The 23,066-nt window shown below is 35.3% G+C and overlaps 1 protein-coding gene across 3 annotated transcripts in view; it reads left to right on the top strand.

Moving 5' to 3' along the window:
- The window catches only part of LOC118432950 (Down syndrome cell adhesion molecule-like protein Dscam2), a 69,550-nt gene that overhangs the window by 40,388 nt on the left and 6,096 nt on the right, over window positions 1–23,066 (top strand). For 2 of the 3 annotated variants that reach the window (XM_035851222.1, XM_035851221.1), the window contains 11 exons: window positions 2,381–2,574; window positions 5,623–5,913; window positions 7,051–7,195; window positions 7,886–8,037; window positions 10,486–10,596; window positions 10,948–11,106; window positions 12,069–12,220; window positions 12,844–12,916; window positions 12,994–13,062; window positions 15,318–15,437; window positions 16,119–16,298. In XM_035851222.1, coding sequence (XP_035707115.1) covers window positions 2,381–2,574; window positions 5,623–5,913; window positions 7,051–7,195; window positions 7,886–8,037; window positions 10,486–10,596; window positions 10,948–11,106; window positions 12,069–12,220; window positions 12,844–12,916; window positions 12,994–13,062; window positions 15,318–15,437; window positions 16,119–16,298 — 1,646 coding nt within the window. The remainder of the gene's footprint in view (window positions 1–2,380; window positions 2,575–5,622; window positions 5,914–7,050; window positions 7,196–7,885; window positions 8,038–10,485; window positions 10,597–10,947; window positions 11,107–12,068; window positions 12,221–12,843; window positions 12,917–12,993; window positions 13,063–15,317; window positions 15,438–16,118; window positions 16,299–23,066) is intronic. The other variant, XM_035851223.1, reaches the window with a different exon arrangement.

The raw sequence follows: 23,066 nt of genomic DNA, 5'->3' as shown, positions 1-23,066 counted from the left end.
GCAGAGTCGAGAACTTTGCGTCAAGTACTTGATGCGCAAATAATATCTGACTTGGCGACTTTACAGTGTCGCAATTTTGGCAGTTCTGAAAATTATCAAGTAATTACCAAAGCAACACTTTACCTGGTGTGTACCCCTGTGGCTTCAAAAATATCTTGGCCTATGGCTGACCCTGAGATCATAAATGCTGATCGATGGGAACAGTTAAAAAGGGCGGAGGTCACCAATCCAGAAAAAGACATAGTGTACAAGATCTGGCACAAGACTGGTTTGACTCCCAAATTGGCGGACGCTATGAACTTGAGAGAGGGAAGGGATTGCCCCTTCTGTAATTTTAAAAATATTAACTCAAGTCATTATCCATTTTGCGAACATTTTGAGCCAATGTGGCGCTTTATCTTTAAGATTTTAGGTAACAATCTAACTGCCTCGAGTCTCAAGTTGTATGTGTTAAACGGGTGCAAAGACAGAGTGGGCAATATTTTAATTTTTTATGGTCTTTGCACTACCTACAAGTCGTATGTCCTCTTTCTAAATAATTTTGATGATCAGTTTGATTTTCTGGCTCATCTTCGGCATATGATCTTCGGTCGTTTATTGACTGAATATCATGTCAGCATGAGAAGTGGCAGAGTTTTTGTAAATAATTTCCATCGTAAATGGAAAAAATACAAAATGTACAAGGTTGATAATAACAAAATTTTAATTAATCTCAATTTTGCATAATCTAGCTTATAAGTATGCTTAACTTCGTTTCAATTATGTATGTTTTCTTTACTCCATGCACAAAACTCTGCCACTGATTTATTCTTGCATGACTTATTGCATGATTTATACTTTTATCATAAGGATAGGTTAATTTTAATTTTCACATAAATGTTGCATAAACTTTCTCCTCTCAATATTCTCGGGCTATTTGTAATTATTTTAAACACCAAAAACCCGTGGTCCTCAAGCAGAAGGGGTGTAGGCACATGCTTAGTTCCAACCCTGACGGCATAATTGAAAAGTCCTCCCCATGAAGAAACCACCATCAAAATATTTTAATTTAAATATATAATTTTTGACATTTTCTTCTAATTTTAAACGATGGCTTCGTTCCTGTCTCTATACTATTTAAAAGAGCTAAGAATTTCTAAAAATGCGCAAATACGGGGTTGGGAGGCTCTTTCGTTTCAGCTTTCCTTGTCATTTTGGCTCGGTCAGGTTAGGGTCTAGAATGACAAGCCTTCCTCCGGAGGAGTCCCAACTCCATTAAACTCCGGGGGTGAGGTACACCGACTCCTGATATCTTTTCAGGGGAAAGTTGCCTCGTGGGCTTGTCATGTCTATGAAATTAAATAATTTCTTAAAAATTATTTAATGTGATATTTTCTGTGATAATCACTTTCTTTTTTTTTTTTTTGTCAATAAATCAGTAATAGCTTTAAACGCATCCCATAATTAATTAAGTGCGTGGTACGATTCTAAATGTTTTTAGTTTAATTTTAGTTAGTGAATCGTCTCATGTACAAACATTTTTATTTTGGTGAAATAAAGGGTTGGAATACCCGAAATATCATATATGTAAACAAAAAAAAAATTTAATACTAGTTGTGATTTATTTGTGAATATTTTACAGTTTGCATGAATGACATTGCTATAATCCCCTCGATCTATATGTTCGATCTGTTTGCCAAACATTGAATAATTTAATTTAGCAAATTAAGTCTTAGTGACTGCGAAGTCCTACAGTTAAAAAATAATTATGCAGTTGTGTGTATATCATGATAAAAATATCCATAATTTGATCTGGGATTTTTAACGAAAAGAAAACAATATCAACTAACGTACGATTTGTTCGTTAATAAATAACTCAAAGTTCAACATAAAAACTAGATCCTTAAGCACAAAATAGCAAAATTAGGTTTACACAATTATTGATTTTATAATTTTTGTAATAAACAACATTTCTACTAATTTCTCAAAAACTCAAAATCCTTCCTTTTCCAAGATAACACATGAAAATTCCATTTAGAGAAAATAGGAAATTTACGAAAAAACGAATAATTTTTAAGAAAAAATCCGTTCTGATAAACATGTAAAATTATTTAGTAAATTTCAGGATTATGGAGTCAGTTTGAACTTATTTTGAAATACAATAACGTCGTAACGAAATAGGTTTTACGGATTAATTCAAGTATGCAGATCCCATACTGCACTATATCCACAGAGACTATTAGAGACAAATACCAAATTTGATAGTGAATTTCCATAATATTTTTCACAGAGTTAGACTATATAATATGTTGCTCAAAATCCAGCCGAAAAATGGGACGCTTTCTACACAATTTTATATTTAAATTAAAATAAGTTTCTCCAATTTATTGCTAAATTTCAGGTGGTATCGAGAAATTGAGGGTGTTTTATCCGACCTTCCTCCCACGTTGAAAAGGCCGCCGACTTCGTCTTCCTCGCCGCAGAATAGTGTGGTGCACGTGGCGCAAGTGCGGCCCCAGGACGCGGGCTCCTACCTCTGCCGCGCTAACAATTCCCACTCCGTCGACCAAGCCGTCGTTCAACTCGTCGTTTATGGTAAGAAAACCAAAATTATGATAAATAAATTTTCATGAAAGTTGTACATTAGACAAATATTTGCAAATTATTATGAATTTTAAAAATAAATACTGAATTCAAACGCTCGTTAAAAACAGATAAAATTTCCTATATGAAATTTCTAGTATTGTCCGACGACCTTGTTCACATAAATGCGAATCCAATTAGTATGCAAACAAGTTACTGCACATTGAATATGTAATTATTTTCAACTAGTAGAAACTATTAATTGTTGAAAATATGCATCTTAAAGTGTGCACTCCAAATAAAGTTGAGTAAAATTTGCGATGACACAACGGGTTGTGCAAAATTTACCCGACGAAGGTAAAATTTACTCAAGGTTGAGCTAAAATTCTACAACGTTGGATAAATTCTAACTTTCATAGTGTAAATTTTACTCAACCAGTTGTGTCATCGCAAATTTTACTCAACCTTGAGTAAATTTTAACCAAATTTATTTAGAGTGTGAACATCAAATCAAATTTCGCAACAATTTGTCATAGTCAAGGATTCTAAGTTTTGCAAACTTTTGAATAATAATTATCGGGTTAGATAAAATTTCTCAAAATTTACAATTTCAAATCTTTCAAAAAACTTTGAGATTTTAAGGTACTTTTTGCAGTCAAAATTAGACGTCGTTAATCTAAATGAGTGAAAATTGTGTATTTGATAATTGGAAAGATCTGGTTTAATTCTTGAAGAAAAGGTGAAAATGTTTTACGCGTTTTCAATAATTTATCAATTTTCGAATTTTTGATTTCCTTGCATTAAAAACTTTATAACATTTCCCGTTTCTTTTTCAATTCTTGATTTTCTGAAATACAAAATATTCTGTAAATTGTTAAATATTTGAAAAACCTGTAAATCTTTCCAATACAAATGTATCATACATTTTAAGAAATTTTAACTACAAAAATAATGTAATTTGAGGAAATTAAGAAAATTAAGTAGCAACGAAATGCTGATAAGTTTATATTTTACGTTTTAAAATCGCAATCATCGCAAAATTTCCTTGTCGCGGTTACTTTTACAACTTTTCTTATCGGTGAAAATAAATCTGTTGACAGCATATTTCTCTCTGAATTTTGTTCAACTTATCAACTATATAACTTTAAATTTGTTGCATTTTCGGGCGAATTTCTAAAATGTGGACAAGTTTACGAGATATGTACAATTTCTTCAGTCACTTTCATTAAAAAATTCTGAAAGATCCTTGAAAAAATTGCTAATTTCGTCAAACTTCACAATCACAACATCCCATCCATTACACAATCTTAACAAAAAAGCTTAACAAATGTCTTTCTCGACTTGTAAGAAAACTTTCGAAGTGAAAATGAGTCAAAGGAGGAATCAATCCGAGTCGAAGTGGGATTTGAAGCGGGAGAGAAAGTCAAAGTGAAAGTGGGACAGGACAGAAATCGTTTTATTGTATAAATAAATTTGTTTCGAGATGACGTGAAAGTAGTCCCGAGGGTCCCATATTTGCACCAAAATTAAATGAACTCCCTTACACTTTATCCGTTTAGTCGGAGCCTCATGTAACCGGCGTGATTTTCTGCCTTTCTGCCTGTGATCTGTTGTTTAAATGCCGTTTTTATTTATTTTTTTCTTAATTTTCCTGTCTTGAACTTACCCTAACTATTTACGCCTAATGGTAAATTAAGAATCAAATCTTTTATTTGTAAAGGTTGTTAGATTTCGGGGCCTTGTCAGAAAAATTGGGAAAAGTCAGATTAATATTATGATTGCGCAGATGGTTCTAGTAACTTAATTTTTTGCGGTTTTCTCTAATATGAAAAAACGGACATGTAATCGAGCGAGACAGCCAGGTTCGGGCTTATTATGCCATTGATTATTTTGCTGACATTATTTTTTAAATTTTCGAACAAAACTGATAAAAACACTGTAAAAAATAGCTCACCAATAATTTAAGTTTATGGAAAAAATTCATAATTTTTGACAGAAAGTTGGCCCAGTGAGATTACATTATCGGGTCAAGTAAATTTGTTTTTTTTTACATTTTCTGTAATTTTAATTCTATAAAGCTAAAAATAAATCCTACACAAAAAATAGGTAACGTGTTTTTTCACCCAAAAATTATTCACTGGCAGCTGCAAATTTGAATTTCGTGCATCATTACAGCCACCATTTGGAGTTAAATTTATAGATCTACCAGTGTGGGTTAGCTTCATCGTGATTCTTATCAATTTCCGCGGATTTATTGTATTCTCGGCAATAAAGCCTGGCTCGGGCTATGCGGACCTGTACCGACTGCAAGGTTTCACTTGAACGACACGACTTTCCCCATTGCTCGATGGATGCCTGGCTGAATGGGATGATTGATGGATTTCCGTGTTGGCTGTCCTGTCCAAAGTGAAAGTTGGCTTATTTCACGAGGCGAGAAAGTCGTCAAATACAAGTGTGTAACGACGAGGGGTAGTTTACGAGGTGGTGGTGCTCGTAGCCTAATTTGCGACTTCATTATTTATTACGCGACTTTTGTGGTGCATATGCGAAGAGAAAAGTGAGACAAAAAATGGTCTCCTATTTTGACTAAATTAGTGCCAATCGATCACAAATTTAACTAGTATGAAATTTGCAAACGACCCGATCTCCTAATAGGCACGTTTGGCAGAGATATTTGAAATTTTTGTCAATTCTGGGTTACTTTTTGCTTTCTTGGAATGCAAATTTCTTACTCAAGCTTATCAAACCTGCTGAATTGTTTAATAAGCTATTACCACAAAAAATAAACTTCTGGCCTTCAAGGTACACAAGATTTTCAAAAAAGCTGAATGGAAAAAATTACTCGCCATCAATTCAAACATTTATTCCACGGTGGTATAAACTTTATAAAATTCCTAAATTTGAAAATTTTACAAAATTACTAATAACCCATCATTATTGCAAACAATGCTAATTTAACGTATTACATGAATGGAAATTTTACATTTTCTAACATAATTTGAAAAACGTTATAAACCTTTTGGCACAAGTTTTCTAACAAAGTATGAATTTTTTTTGCAGTTCCTCTCCGTGTGCAAGTATCTCCTTTGACGCAAATTGTGGACGTGGGGCGATCCGCTTCGCTTCGATGTCTCGTTTCCGGTTCGCCGATCCATTCCGTCGTCTGGCTCAAGGACGGCGTGCCCCACGCCGAGCTGGAAAACGGGCCCAGCTCCTCCCCCAGATTCCAAGTGGGGCCGCGCGAAGTCTTGAAATTGGTGGGTGTTCAGCCCGACGACGCGGGGATGTACCAGTGCCTCGCCTCCAATGACTTCACGACGGGGCAGGACTCCTCCCAGATACGATTAGGATGTAAGGATGGCGCTCAATTTGAATTCTTTAGAAATATGTTTAATCTTTCTAATAGTTAATTCGACGTAAATCCACGCCGGAAAATTTTTAAAATTTCAAATTATGGGAGGTTAATACGATTAGGATGTAAGGATGACGCTGAGTTTTGAAAAAACGCTTTATGTGTTGCGCGTAATTAATTTGACGAAAATTTAAGCTTAGAAAGTTCTTAAAATTTCAATTTCGTACATGAGAATTTTTTCAAGTGATTCGCGTGTATATTTGTAATTCGGCAAATTGCGTAAAGTTGCACATTTCCATGAAAGAAAAACACGCACACTTTTTTGGATTACGTATTTGACAGAATTCAATTATTTAGAAGTTTGGATTTATTTTATATTTTCAATTTTGCATATATTGCACGTCAGGTTCTATTTTTTTCGTTGGTTTTGTGTCTTTTATAAATAGCTTTTTTTTCGACTCAAATAAATTTAGGGAATTTCAACCCTTTATTACATATATTTAAGATTAGTTCGTACAATGAGAGTTCCAAACACAACTATTCTAAAAAAAAACGGAATAATCATCATACAAATGCAGCTATAATTAGGCCATGATTTAAAATATGCCGAAAACTTAGAGATATAATTTCGTATTTCATTCATTCACGAAAAACTGAAAGAAATGGCTTTATATGATAAGGAAATAAGAAGATTCAGCCTAACCTGACACCTAAGTTGTTGACATACCCACGACGCCATTTATAAATAGCAAATTATCCAAATGTTAATCCCAATGATGTCCACGGCGATTAAATTTGTAGATTTTTGCCTTAATTTCTAAGCATTACACAATCGAAAGTTTACAGAGCTTACAAACTAGCACATGTAAAATTACCATGTGAATTTATCTGTAATCTTTTATTTTTTTCAAATTTATGCGTACCGTTGCTTCAAAAAATGTCGAGAAACGCCTATATTTCTTAAATTGTTTTATGTTCTATATAAGCAAACTTTTCCAAATAACCTCAGATTTGTTTATCTCTATTTTTTGAACAAGCAGTAGAATCTATTTTTTGTAATATGAAATTCTACACGAATTTTTATTATTTTAGTAAATAGAAAGTTTGACCTAATTTTACTTTCACATTTTTTTCAGCCGTCCTGCCCGAGCTGGTGTATCGCTTTTCTGAACAAACGATCCAGCCGGGTCACTCCGTATCGCTGAAATGCACCGCCGTCGGAAATCCACCCCCGCAATTCACATGGACTTTGGACGGCTTCACACTCCCGGAAAGTGAAAGGTGGGTGCAGAAAGCAAAAATTGGTAGTTTGTGCACAACTTTCACTATAAAGTTAGACGAGATTCATATTGATGCAATTCATGGGGTCATTGTTAACTTTGTAAAATCCGTAAATTGTGTAAAATTGTTTTATACACTTTTACCCTTGGTCTGAGCAAGTTTCAAAATTTTTGAAGCTAATTTTCCTCGAATAATTTGTAAAAGTTGACGGATTTTACAATGCTACCAAGGACTGGGTGAATTGCCTCAATTGTTTCTCTTGCCTGCGAAAGTTTTTTGGCAAATTTTACTTTACATAAGTCAACGTGTAAACTTTTACAATTCCCAATCGTTTTAAAAGCAAGTCAGCGATATTGTAGTTTTTGTTTAATGTAATAAACTTATGAATGGGTTTAACGCCAAATTTAGATATTGAAAACTTTATGGAATTTATTAAAATAATTAGATGAATAGAGTGCCCTCAGGATGCGTACACCAGTGACATGATGTTCAAAAATTTATATATAATTGGGGATTTTTATATATTTCTGATGTTCGACATTTGTTAAAAGATTTGATGGGTTTCAAAATTCCTGAAGAACTTTTCCATCAATCCTTGTTGGAGATTTACATCCTTCAATTTCACTCCACATACGCCCATTTTTGCTATTTTCAGAAAGTTGCGATTAATTTTTGGCCAATTTCTTACAGATTTTTGGTCGGCCAGTACGTCACGATTCATGACCACGTGATCTCCCACGTGAACATAACGCAGGCCCGGGACGAGGACGGCGGGCTGTACGCGTGCCAGGCCAGAAACGCCATGGGCATCGCCCTCCATACTGGAAGACTCAACATTTATGGTGAGCACATTAATTCTTACATGGAAATTAGAGAAACAAATTAAGAGTATCTTTGTAATTTTGTAACAAAGTATGACAAAAATATACAAATGAATTAAAGTGCTATTTACTCTCTGAACTTTGTTAAGTTTAATTTGGAAATGGTGAACAATATCATCTGGCAAACATGAAGGGTGTTAAATGTAAAATGATGTATTTATGAAATTGTTTTATGTATTTTGGTAAATTGTTGAATATGCGTCTAAGATTACCCCGTGACGTGGTGGTGGTTGCCATGGTGACGTCAGGGTGGGATTTTGAGTGCGCGTCGTCCTTTGTTATAAGTCGTAGTAAGTAAGTAGGTAGAAGAAATCTACACAGTCGAGTTTTAGTCGTTGTCAAAGTCAGACATTTTGGATTTTTGTCGTCGTGGTAGGAAATCAAGAGTAAGAATTGTTAATTCTTTGTAATTGATGTCCACGATTAATTTGTCAATAGTAAGTCACCAATCAACTCGTGTTAGTGCAGAGCTCTGAATTGTGTTGACAATTAGTAATTTGTTTGAAATAAAATCTAGTTTAAGTAGATAAAATAATCGTATATTCACTCAGTCACTTTCTTGAATTCCAACGAGCAAAGCACAATTAAATATTCGTAAAGACACTATACTCCGGGTAGGTGATAGCTTGGTTTTTACAAAGGGATTATTATTTTAAGAAAATAAAAATATGTCGTGGAACTTATCCATAAGGTTCATTTGGATATTGCGAAAATTCATGCAAGTCTTGGTAACTTTATAAAATCCGTAAATTGTAAAATTATTTTACCAAATTTTCACAATATAAGTAAAAAGATGCCCTTCTCATCTGAGGATGAGTACGCTTACAAATATTTCTAAGCTAAATATCCTTGCAAAAGCTTGTGAATTTACGGATTTACGAAGTTTGGTGATTTGCTAATATTGTACATATTTTTGACTAAATTGTGCTAAAAAATCAATTCTGAAAATTTCCAGCATGCCTGACAAGACATGAATTTCCCCAAATCAACGTGTCAAACCTACAACAATTAATTTGCACTCCAAAATGGAGTTAAAATTTATTGAAATTTACAAAAATTAAAAAATAAATTGACTCCCCTCCATATAATGTCAGGCATCCCAACTAATATTCATTAAATACTCTTCAAAATGCGGTCAAAATTAATCGAATTTCATCAACATTTATAAAAAATTATCAAAATTTAGCTTGTCCAAAACTCTTGAATGTCATGCATATCAGGCATCCCTTAAACTACGCTCAAATTCTAATCCCCCTCCCTCCCCCCAAAAAAACCTTGTAAAATTAGCATATTTTATTTTTATCGCGTACAAGAACAATGAACCCTCGTAAAGAAATCTTTTCCCCACACGAACACAAATCGGACCGCATCATCTCCAATTTATCATATTTTTTATGATATTTAGTGTAAAATAAAGTCGGAGGAAGTACTCGCAATAAAAGTGGCAGTTGACCCTCTTGTTCACGTTCACTTGGAACTCGTGTCGTGGGAGAAAGTCTCCATTTTCTCTCGAGAGAAAGTGTGAGCAGTAAAATAATGGGTCTTAGGAGGAAAAGTACTCCTCGTTCGAGTGGATTTAGTACGTTTTCGAGGAGAAAGTGGAAAGAGAAAGGTTTCCAGAAATGATTTATTGCCCATTTAAATAAGCTGGATCAGTTTCGGGCACACTTAACAATCTGAAAAACTAGGCCAGTATGAAGTGAATGTAAAGTCCGTTGAAAAAATCGAGACAAAAAAAACTTGAGAAGTTAACTGGCAGGATTTGTTTACAAGTACAAAATAAATGATTTGAACAAATTTAGGAACCGGACTATTTTTTTATGAACGAAAAGTAGACTTTTATAAGACAGAAAAAATTAAATACCCTTTCGCCATTTTATCATGTAACCAGCGTGGTCATAATTTGTTTACCGCAAAACTTAAATTTGTGTCCGAGATTTATTTAGTGTGTGCGACCAGGGAAAAGAAACCCGGAGAAAGTTGACTACTCGACTTTGACTTTCTTTTCTCTTCTTGTGTCGCATTTCATTAAATGTTTCCTCAACTTCAACTTTCCCCATGTTTTATTTTAGTCTTGTCCGTAACGCGTCTTTTTTTCGGGCGATTTATCTCATTTGCGCGTAAACCAGTTTATTTTATTGCATCACTCAATGTATATTTATCCCGATCGAGGAGAAAGTAGTAAAAAATACGAGTAATTTTGTGGTTGTGAAAATGTGGTGTAATTTTTGGGAAAGAAACTAGTTTTCCCTAAATAATGGAGCATTTAAGGGAATCATGGTCTAAATTTGTAACAAAATATAGTATAACTGCATTCGTAACGATTACTTGTCGGCAAATGTGTGTGATACAAGTTTCAAAGTTTTTACTAAATTGGTAATATTTTTAATTCCATGTTTGCTCTTTCAGGTCCACCTTTCGTCCGACCGGTTCCTCCGATAAAGGGCGTGGCTGGGAAGAATTTGCAAATCCAGTGCCCCGTCTCAGGATATCCGATCGAGAGCATTTCTTGGGAGAGAGGTAATTGATAATTAATAAAATGATACGGTTTGCAGACAAGTATAACTTTATCCTTCATGTTATCGAGGTGGAAAATAAATGTGAAAAAAGCCACTCAGAATCTGTTAATATTAACATATAAGTATAATTCTAAACTTTCCTAAACCGGCGTATTAACGATACTTATACATATGAAGAAATGTTTTAGTTTTATATTTCCACCCAGCATTTCTTGCGTTTCTGGCTTAGCATTTCAAGAATTGTAAACGTAACAAACACGCAAGAAACGAAACACTAATTTAGTTTTCTAAGATTTTTGAAACGTGAACTGGAGATAAATGCCTGCGCACAATTCAAGTTTGACCATTTTAGGCGGAAGTCTTCTGCCCGTGACGAGAATGCAGCGCGTCTACCTGAACGGCACCCTGATTTTGGAGCACCTTCAGAAAGCGGACGAAGGGATTCTCACCTGCCACGCGAAAGGCCGACAGGGACAAATTTCCTCCAGAGACATTCACCTCCGCGTTGTCGGTTAGTTTCGCGTAATTTAGTAATAAATATCGGCATTAAAAAAAATCTTATTACCCAAAATCCATTCATTTGAATTTTTGTAAAAGTTGTAAAAGTTTACACACAGATAAAATTGAATTAAGAAGAAAATCAGAGCACAGCTTTTTTTAACTTGTGCCTCCCAATTTTATAAAATTTACGCAACTCACCGCGTAATAAATATAAGAGCAAAAAATCGTGTTATTGACAAATTATAATGCCAGACTTTATTTGTAAGAAAATGTAATTTATTTTGTTATCCGTTAGATATGGGGAATACAAATGTGTAATGTGCAATGTGCAATGTGCAATGTGATGATGATGTTGACGGGAGACTAGTTTTTGTTCAGAATTCAATCAAAGTTACGAAATCTATAAATTTTTCCAATTCAAGGGGATAAACTCTCAACAATTCAAATTTTCAAACTATTAGTAAAAAAAAACTCATAGTTTGCATCCTCAATCCGTATACAAACTTCGACAAACTAGGGCACTTCAAGATCTACATAAAATTTCGAAAATTTGTATGCTAATGATCCTTTGCAGTATTTTTAAATTTTTGTAACCTTACAAAAATTACGGATTTTGCAAAGTTATTAAGACCTGTTTGAATTGCCTCGCATTTTTTTTAATTGTGTAATTGATGCATAAATTTTATATCCAGCTTTTCATTTTACCTGCAAACAAAAATTAACCTTAAGCGGCCTATTTCATCAAAATTTCTTATTCTCATACAATTTAAACATGGTATCTTTTTCATAGCCAATTTGTGACAAAATTTGATCTCCTCCGGGCCACTCAAATATTTCATACGGTTTCATTTATCCCATAAATTTTACGACCTAAATTTTGCATGATACAAAGTGCTCCATAAAATGTCGTCTTCCTCGAAATTGGTCATGATCACGGTTGAATTTACATCCGAACCAAATTTGTGTCCCCAGTTCCGCCGAAGCTGATGCCGTTCCAGTTCCTGAACACGATTTTGCGGGAAGGAATGCGGGCGGCGGTTTCCTGCCAACTGCTCGAGGGCGATCGACCCATCGATCTCGTCTGGGAATTCGAGGGGAAACCAATCTCGGGAGGAGTGGCCAATGTGAGTTGCAAAATTTGTGAAGGCAAAATTCATGAAAAATTTGAGAAATTTAGGAGTAAGAACCATAAGTTGGATAGAATTTATGAAAAATTTTGTTAAAAAATGTAGGCAAATGTAGAGAAATTAAGTATGAAATCCATCTCAGATTGTTATTTGCTACTTGACGGATCTGGAAACTCAATTATGATAACTTACTTTTGCATAATTTACTAAATCGACTTTCAAATGACACAAACAGTCCCCGAAAATCTAATAACTACTGTTCATCCAATATTATTAGTCGCAATTTCTTGGAAAATTTTCTGAGAGGTTATTTGGTTGCTAATTGAAAAATAAATAATCTGCCAGGTAACCTTTCAGAATTTTTTGCGACTAATAATACCGGACGAACAGTAGTTCTTATTTTGACCAATGGCGTTAGGAGAATAAGATCGAAATTTCTTTAACGTTACCCTTTTCGCAATTTGCTAAATCGACTTGCAATCACGACACAAATATTCGCACGGAGTAACTTTGTCCACATATGTACCTAGTTAGTTGGTGGTCTTATCTTGTCATCGTGCTTATCTACCTGTCATTACCTCGTGTAATAATTTTAAGTTAATTTGCCCCTACTCTCACAGGGCATTACTATTCGAGTTCCGGACGAGTATTCCTCAACTTTGGTGATCGACTCCCTTTCTTCCGTGCATAACGGTGCGTGACATTTCATTACATTAATTAGTTTTTAAAATTTTGGGAGAAAAACTAATTTTTTAAATTTCATAATTCAGGGAAATATACCTGCATCGCGGAAAATTCAGCGGGACGAGAACACTATTCTTCCGAGCTTACGGTTCAAAGTGAGTAAATAATTTTATACACAATGTATCCAATTTTTGAATAATGAGTTTTATATTGGATTACCTATTCCAAAAGTGGTCTTTGCTTGTAAGTGGTAAAATGATTAAAATTTTCAAAATTACAATTTGACCGACTACAACGACGTTTGTGATTTCTGTAGAATTTCTGAAGTCGGATTGTAGGTGTAGGTTTTAAATGGGTTTTTGCGTATAAGTTGATCAGTTCATAAAATAAGTTCATTTATAACAAAAAATGTCAAAAATTGACAAATGTTTTTTTATTAAAATTTACAAAAATTTTACAAAAATTGCACAGTTTACAGACATTCCCCTAAATCCATATGAATAATTTATCCCCAATTTGGCATAATTTCAACATCTGTGCTGTACCACCTCATCCCATAAAATTAGGCATCTTGAATTTTGAATAATTTTCGATGATGGCATTCTTCCCCGAAAAAAATTCCTCCTCGTCACAAAGAACGTCTGATGTGGGTAATAAATACGTAAAAAAAATGTGTCACGTCGCGCTAAATCGAGCTTCCGGGACTTCTTTATCTCGTTAAAAGGGGAAAGAATTGGTGGTTGGATGGACGGATGGATGGTTTTCTGGCCGCGAATCTCTTACGACGTGGTCGCGTTGGTGGCTGTGGGATGAAGCCGAAGAGGGAATTAATCGTCCCATTATTTCCTTTGCCAAATGCCATAATGTGTTTTCGGGTTTGAGAAGTGCGTTACCCGGGTATCGGGAGAGATGAAGGAGCGAGAGGGAGAAATGAGGAAGTCGGAGAAAGCTGGGAGAAAGTTGGACTCCGAAAGAGTGCAAGATTGACCACTTGAGTCTAACAGGGTTCGCAGGATGTAGGAGAATTTTATTTTTGGGGGTAAAATTGTGTAATTTTGATCATTGTTCATTGCTTTTAAAATATTACCATAATTCATCTCATAAAATTTTGACTGACCGCTTTATCTGAACAATATCTCCTACTTTTATTACATACTCTGCACCTTTGTATTTGTTAATTGTCCATTTTATTTCACCATAATTACAAACTTTTTTACTCCGGCAAACTTTTGCCCACATTTTTTGCAAACCCTATCGCATTCCGCTGTCCGGCAGGGTGGGAGATGGGGGCAGCGAGTCAAGCGATGCGTTTGTGGAGTGGATTGCGAGATGAGATTGGTTTTTCTGGGAGAAGATTAATGACACGCGTTTACTTTCGAAGGGAAAAATACCAACTTCATGTCTCACTAAGGGTCGTAATAGCCGCTCAACTTCCTCTCCGCAAACCCACGCGTTTCGATTTCCTATCCGTCTTTGTCTCCTTGTGGGCAGCGGACGGAGAAAGTTGATCTCGATGGAAAATGAAGTTTCAGCTCGTGGTCAAATTTTAGGAAAAGTCGGGTCAAGAAAGTCAGTGAGTGAAAGTCGGCCTAGTTTTCTGACGCAAAAGTTGGGAGAGACAAGGTTGTTAATGAGTTTTTGCATAGTTTGCGAATCCATGCGAAAAATTCTAAATGCAGAAAAGTGAAATAGGAATTGCGTAATACAACATGATTGAAAAACTAGTTTGCGCATATGGGAAATAATTTTGCAAAAACATATTAAAAAAGTAGGAGAATTATGAATGCAGAAAAGTAAAAAGAATTACATGATACATTTTTTCACATGATTGAAAAACTAATTTGCGAAAATAGGAAATAATTTAACACACATGTTGAAAAAATTGAGGCGGAGAATTGCATAATATTTTAAATATTTCACATCATAATTGAAATACTAGTTTGCAGAAATGGGAAAGAATTTTGCAAGCAAATTTGCCTTGTTAAAAATATAGCCATGTTTCAAACTGCGTAATACCAACTTGCAAGACAGATTCCGGTAAAAGCTGTACTGTTTTCGCTTCAAAAAAGTACAGAATTTCAAAATTTGTTAGAAGTACAAAAATGTTTCAAGCAATGTAATCAGTAGAAAATTTACCAAAAATATGTAACATTTGAGTGAAAAAATTACCGGAATTTTGGCCAAATTCCACAAAATTTTTTAGTATTCAAGGAACCATTGTGTATATTTTGCGTTGTGCAAAAAATATGAATATTATGCATAGCGTAATATCGTAAAGATGATCCATCAGATCCATGCCATGATAATTAAGTAAGTTGACCCCAATTCTGTGTTCTCCTATGATCCCAGACTAACCAGAAATGGGCAATTAGTTGAAATTAGGGATCATTAATGGTGGATAATTTTGCAGTTCCGCCGAAGTGGATTTTGGAGCCGAGAGACGTCAACGTTTCGGCCGGACACTCGCTTTCACTTCAGTGCCGAGCTGAGGGCCATCCCACCCCCTCAATCACGTGGAAAAGGGCCACTGGTACGTTATCTATTGGTGGAAATTTTTAGAAATATTCGAATATTCCCTACGGCGAGTTTTTTTAGTGGTTACAAATTTCGTTACCAATTACTCTTCTCATGTAGTATCATTTTGTGTTCCCAATTTTGTTACTAATTTGTTTAATTGGTGTTACCAATGGGTAATCCATTGCTATCAATTTGGTCACCCATTCTATTAGTAAAAAATATCTTCTACCAATCCTAATTATCGAAAGTAGTTCAATCAAATTTATTTATTTTTTGGTAAAGAATTGATTACCAATTTGAGTTATCAATTAGATTATGTATGTCCTATGTGGGGTGACCAGACTACTCATTAATAGAGTCAGCCAGGCCAGCGGCGGTAGCACATTCAAGGCTAATTGCCGACATCAATTAGATTAACTATGTAGGTATTACCGATTTCTTTATATTGACTAGTGAAAATTTGATTATTTTTCGGTACCAATTTTTACTGCTTACTAGCACGTACATAATTTTGTATTTTTTTGTAATACATTCGAAATATTTTTTTACCAATTTCGACACTCATTAGGTATACTTATTACTCAAAAAAATATATTTTACTAAACGTTGCCAGATTTCTCTAACATTTTCCCCTCTTTGGTCATCTTTCTCTCAATACATAACTCATTTTCTCGTTTTCTTATCTCTACCTCAGCAGGCATGCAGCCGGGCGACTACAAGGACATCCTTTCTCCCACCGGAAGCTCGTCCCCCTTCGCCAACGGCACCATCAGATTCGACCAAGTCCGAAAATCGGACGAGGGGAATTATCTGTGCGAGGCGAGAAACGACGTGGGCTCCGGCCTCTCCAAAGTCATCTTCCTCAAAGTTAACGGTTAGTGGATTTCAAGACCTAGCTTGTCTACTTTACTTTTGAGTGTCATGTTTACCCTAATTTGCATAATGCGACAATGACAAAACATAACCTACTTGGTGCCCCCTGTCCCTGCTTTCACTTTCTTCTTCTCCCGGGTCGGAGAAAGTACACCACCCGGAAACAAGTCTGTCTCTAATTAATTAATTACCCGGATTAATTAGATGACGGCATCAAGAGAGAGGGAGAAAGTTGGACAGAGTCGAGTGAGTGGAAGTTAAAAAGACCGAAAGTATTTAGAGAAAGTCTAATCCCACGAGAGGCCTGAGTGCATGTGTGGTCCTTCTAATCTGGGAACAATGAAGGCAGAAAGTTTACTTAGGTTGCCAGATAAGCGTCGTTAAAGACAATGACTTATCTTGGACTTTATTTAGATGAATGTGAAGTCGTTCCAAAGAAAGTTCTCTTTTTTAAATTGTCCACTTTTTCAGTTTCTCACTTTTTTTTATTTTCAACCTTTTTAAAATTTCCTACTGCTGCTTTAGCTAAAAAAAATATTCAAAAAGAAAACTCTCTCTTTTAACTCTTGCCTTTGTTTTTTTTATATATTCAATACTTTTTTAAATTATCCACTTCTTTTTTTAAATTTCAAAATTATTTTCTAACTTTTAAATCCCAAGAAACCTGCCTTTTTTAAATTTCCCACTTCTTTTTTAGCATTTTTAAGCAAGGAGAAAGCCAATGAAAATTTTTTTCACTTACTTCCTCCTTCTCCTCAGAAATCTGACTTTCGTTTCATTCCCAATTACCGGTTTAAACTGCTGAGGATATTTTCTTGGCGGGGAAAGTTTGTTTTGTTGAAGACTTTCTTTTCTTCAGAGGAAAGTTCGGCACTTGAGGAGAGCTCAATGTAATGAAATTCTTGTAGATCTGTGTGCATCATTTATGGGAGTTGCATAACAGCGAGTGAGCAGAATTGTACAATTGCAGGGCATGAAATAAGGAAATGCAGTTTTTCAGCTATGGCAGAAGTGCATTTGAAACATTTATTATCGGGAAAGCAAGTTGGTAATAAAATAGTATATGCTCTACCAACATTTGTCACCGAATGATAATATAAACTTCAGAAAGCTCAAACTTCTGTAGAAATGAATTGATTAAAGCAGGACAAGTTTGAATTTGAATCTGCCAGAAATTATTCGGCGGCAAATCGTTACCAGTGATTCACATAGGGATTACACGCGGTGACAATTTTGTTACCAAAGTAAGCAAATTGTTTGCAGGGTAATTTCGTTTTTCAAAAAAGTCCACCGACATGTATTTCTCTACACGTTTTGAAGTGGTCACTTAAATAAATTGAATAGCTCACGTGTCGAAAGTCGATTATTATGTTCTGTGCTATACAGCGACATAATTTAGGTGAATAGTTTTTCCAGTCTTAATTTGGATGTTACGTGAAGCTGTGGAAATTCGTAAAATTAAAATCTCGTTCAAATTTACGATAAAATCATATCAGCAATGAAAATAACTGCTTGATAATTTGAAAATTTTGACTTAATTTCAATACCTTCCTACCAATCCGGTAGGAAATTGTTGCCAAATCAATACTAGCCAGGACTATCTATTTAAGTCTACCAGATTTTTAACCGTGTATTTTTCGTGGTAGAAATTGATTTAGAGGGGGTTGCAATTTCGAATTTCCCCGAAATTATGGTTACCATTCTCGGGTAAATCGTTACCTATGTTATAGAGCTGTACATCATGAATACACGCGGTGACGCGATTTTATTACATGGATTGTTTAACAAGCCAACTTTTGTTTCTGACAAAAAGGTCCATGGAAATATATTTTTTTAAAACGGAGTTTGAATTTTTCACATAAATTGGATAACTTACGTGCCAAAACTCAATTATTACTTTGTGGCAATACATAAATGCAATTCAGGTCCGGAGTTCCTGTTTGAGAAGTCCTGTTGAGGAGTGTACTGTTTCATTTGCCCGGAGTTCTTAAAACGAGGATAGAGTTTTACAAGGGAACTGGCCAAGGTGTACAGCTGCTCCTCCCATAATGGACGAATCCACAATTACATTAGCCGAACAGCCGAATTATTTTATTATTTCACATCACTCATTTTTATTTCGGCGTTCAAATTATTCAATTTCGTATGACTTGTACGCCAAAATAAAAATAATAGAAGTAGAATAACAGAAAATTGAATAATTTGAACGCCAAAATGAAAATAAGTGATCTGAAATAATAAAATAATTCGGCTGTTCGGCTAATGTTATCCCGGATTCGTCCATTATGGGAGAAGCAGCTGTACACCTTGGCCAGTTCCCTTGTAAAACTCTATCCTCGTTTTAAGAACTCCGGGCAAATGAAACAGTAAATGTTGAAAAAATTAAAAGCTGGTTCAAATTTTTAGAAAAATTCAATGAAAATATTTTCTTCGTAAGTATTTTTGGTATTTTTCTTTAACGCAAGCTTCCATGACGCGCCACCTACGTCATAACAGTGACGTCACAACCCTATATTTTTAATTAATTCTCAGCAACTAGGACGAATTTCGAAATTCTGGTCGACGATATTGTAGACCATCCCGTTATCGTTGTACTCGAGCAGAAATCCAAGAATTTGGAAGTTTGAGAATGGCTGGATGCCACAATTAGTGTAATTTCCATAAGGACACATGCTAATCATCAGGCAAAATTGGCTTATCCATATCGATCAATTTTAAATGCATATTTTTAAGCAGCTAATTATCAACAATAGTGGTGTACAGAATTTCGAAATTCGATTTCAAAGTCTCGAAAAATTAGTTTGAAATTTATGAATATTGATGTGTATTTATGTACGTAAAAGTATGGGAAATTTTGTGATGAGTCGAGTCCGTCCACCTGAAGAAATACTGGATCCGCGATTACATTACCCGAATGAGCCGAATTATCCTATTATTTTACGCCACTTATTTTAATTCTGGCGTAAAAATCACACCAAATTGAATAATGTAAACGCCAAAATAAAAATAACTGGTGTAAAATAATAGGATAATTCGGCTCATTCGGGTAATGTAATTCAAAGTCCAAAGGGGTTGCAAATTTCGCGCAGTTTAAATTACTCAATGATTTCTTGAGAAGATCACATCATAGAGGCTAGCCTTAACTTAAATAGCAGGGAAATCAGGCCATAAATTCCATGCTGTTTCGGATTTAAGAGAACTTTATGTGTTTTTGTGTGTGTGACTAATGTGTAAATGGCGATGGGCGAAATGTGACCGTGTGAGGCGTAAATAAGGCGACGGTGTGGTCACAATCAATTACTTGGTGGTGTCATTTATTTTACACATAAGCCAACTATTACTAATTTAGAGTGTAAAATGAGACGAGGGACAATTTAGAGGTTACGATGTTCTTCCTCGTAGTGGTGAGTCGACACTAAAATTATTTCAACTTGAACTTCACTTAAAAAGGGCATATTCACTGCCAAAACCGAAGCCAACTTCTGGCAAAGGGAAGGTCTCCTCAACCTCACCAGCCAATGGCTGATGGCCACACAATTATTGGAGGTGGGGTTGAGGAGGTCACGAAAGGTTCAAAAAACTTTAAAGAAAAAGATTAAAAAACTGGACAAGTTCCAGGAAAAAGGACGACAGAATGGCACCATTCAAATTTACCAAACTGGTCTCTGTCTCAAAGGTACATACATACATCCACCAAAGTCATTTTCATATCACAGCAAATACATTCAGATTTTTTTTCATTATCATGTCAAATATCATTTAAAATAATTATGTAAATCTCGACGACACATGCACTTGTAAAAATCTGGTAGAGTCACATTTTCATGAATTACCACTACTAGGTAACTCTACTAGGTAATTACCAGTACGGAGTACTTATACCTTGTACTGGTATTGATTTGGTATTAATTTCCTACGCGATTGGTAGTAGTTTGTTTCTGAGTGGTAAATTTTTCATTATAACTATATTACCGAATAGTAATACCCGTTATTACTAGTGCCGGTATGCATGTACTCTATAATGAGTTGTTTGATACCAGTTTTCTAAGAGTGTGAACATCAGTCCGAGTACAACTCTAAAACCGACTCGACTTTAAAGTGGGCAAAGTTTCCGAGTGAAAATCAAATTTACACAAGATATGCATTCCTTATTCTTCTCTCCTTCTTGCTGTGTCTTGATTAAAGAAACATCTTACCCGGGTTTTGTGGTTAGGTTTTAGGTTACCCGCCTGAACTAAATCTAAGTAGGAGAAATAAAGTTGTTGTTGTGGATGCAAAGTTTGGCGGTTATCTATTTAGCAGCTTATCTCTGAGTGGGGAGGTTATCAATATTTGAATAAAAGTGGGACTGGGAGAAGAAGTCACCTGCTGTCTTGGACAACTTTCCGCGTAAATGTTTTACTGTTATCACCTTACGCGGATGGATGAGAGGGGTAACTTTTGTACTAGTTCTTATGTAATGGAGTCACTAAAAAGCACTAATAGGGTTCCGAATATGGTGCGTTGTGGTGTTTTTTCTGCATTTTTGAGGTGAAAATGAGTGTAAAGTTATTCAACATTTATTTTATTTTTTTACTTGATAACACGAGCATACAAGATTGACAACTTATAAACGTCTGACAGAAACGAACCTATCAAGTTAAACTATTAAGTCAAGTTAAACTATTAATCCTGGCGAAATTAAACAGTTTTCATCCGAAAATCCAATTCACAATCGAGGAGGAAACAAATAATCAACTACCATTCCTAGATGTCCAAATCTACCGAAAAGATGACAACACCTTTGGACACAGAGTCTATAGAAAAAAGACCAGTACAGATAAGTACCTCAATTTCTCTTCATATCATCATATGTCACATAAAATTTCAGTCATAGATGCCCTTTCCTACCGAGCAATCAAAATATCTGACAAAGACTCTTTACCATCTGAATTGTCTCATATCACAAATGTTTTAAAGAAAAATAGGTATCCATCAAACCTAATTTCTAGGGATGGTAATCCGTATCCTAAATTAACCGATCCGTAGGATAGGATCGGATAAATACAGGATCGGATCGGATCGGATTTGCTAGCTTTAGGATCGGATCGGCTCCCGGTTCTACTCGAAATCCGATGCGATCCGATCCTAGGATATCCGCGGATGATATGTGTGAGACACCTTGTGTCTAACTATGGAAATACTTTACCAGCTGCTTTTCTTTATTTATTGGAACGGTTTTTGGTGAGTTCATCACATGGCGTACATTACCCGAATGAGCCGAATTATCCTATTATTTTACACCAGTTATTTTTATTTTGGCGTTCAAATTATTCAATTTAGTATGATTTCAACGCCAAAATAAAAATAACTGGTGTAGAATAATAACATAATTCGGCTCGTTCGGGTAATGTACGCCATGTGATGAACTCACCAAATGTGAAACGAGTTTACATCGGATGATCCGAGGATCCTGTGTGATCCTAGGATCTCATCGGTTAGGATCGGATCGGATTGTCTGATCCTCGGATCCTCTATCCGATCCGTGTGAAAATCCGATCCTATCCGAGTTTTTATGATCCTAGGATAGGATCGGTTACGGATTACCATCACTACTAATTTCTAAAAGGATATCAACTATGAAACACAAACTAAGCCTACCCAGACAACCGCCCTCTAGTGATGAACCGACCCCAAGATTTGTGTTACCATTTCTCGGACCCACAACTGGAAGATTAACAAGTTTCCTCAGAAGGAGAACAAATTTCGATTTTGGCTACAAAACCGGAACGAAACTTCACAAATTCTTCACCTCTCACAAGGATAAAAACCCCCCGATAACCTGTGGCATATACAAAATCCCTTGTCACGATTGTGAAGCTACATATGTTGGTCAAACCGGAAGAAATCTAAAAACAAGAGTCAATGAACATAAACGAGACCTCAGAAAAATGTCAGAATCTTCGGCTGTAGCACAACATATTTCTCAATATTCATCCCATCAAATTGATTTTGATTCGGCAGTACTCATTGAAACAGAACAAAAATACTTCTCAAGAATATTCAAAGAGGGTCTCTACATCAATGCCGAGAAAACAGCAATGAATCAAAAAGATGGAATGAAAATCAACCCGATTTGGACATCCGCATTATTACATTTACTGTAACATAACAACCAGTCTCCATTGTTAGTCATAATTGTGATCTTCATGATTTGTGCATTCTCATAATATCGGTGTATCTTAAATTACATTTTTACCATCTCCCCTGATGAAGACAAAAGTTTATTGTCGAAATATTGGGAAAATAAAGTGTTCTTAAAATAACGTCAACACACAATGTCCGTCTCAACGTCATCTAATTAAACTATTAAGTATTGCTTACAATATTTTACTCTGACGTTGAAATTATTTAATTTTAACCAATTGTTTAATCTATTACATCAAATTGTGACACAATAAAAATATAAAAATAAAAAATGGGTCAAAATTTTACAACATACAAGAAAATTGCGATAAGCAAGTTTCAATCACAAAAGCAGCATAAAAACACTGAACCACAAACCCTACCTCCTTAAAACCTATTGCTATCCCCCGGGCTACTCATCACTGATGATAAGGTAGCCTCATCCTCTCGTAATGCACACGACACTGAGCCTCCTGTCCCTGTAAAATCAAAGAGAAATCACAAAGTGAAAGCGAATCGAGTCCCGTATTTGTCTTCTCGAGTTGTCTCTCCAGGCTAGAAAATATCGCTCTTCCTCTTTGTTACCTTTGCCACAGGAGAAAAA

This window comes from Folsomia candida, unplaced genomic scaffold (genome assembly GCF_002217175.1).
Source record: "Folsomia candida strain VU population unplaced genomic scaffold, ASM221717v1 Fcan01_Sc004, whole genome shotgun sequence".
Classification (NCBI taxonomy): Eukaryota; Metazoa; Arthropoda; class Collembola; order Entomobryomorpha; family Isotomidae; genus Folsomia; species Folsomia candida.
This window is presented reverse-complemented; position numbering and strand designations above follow the sequence as displayed.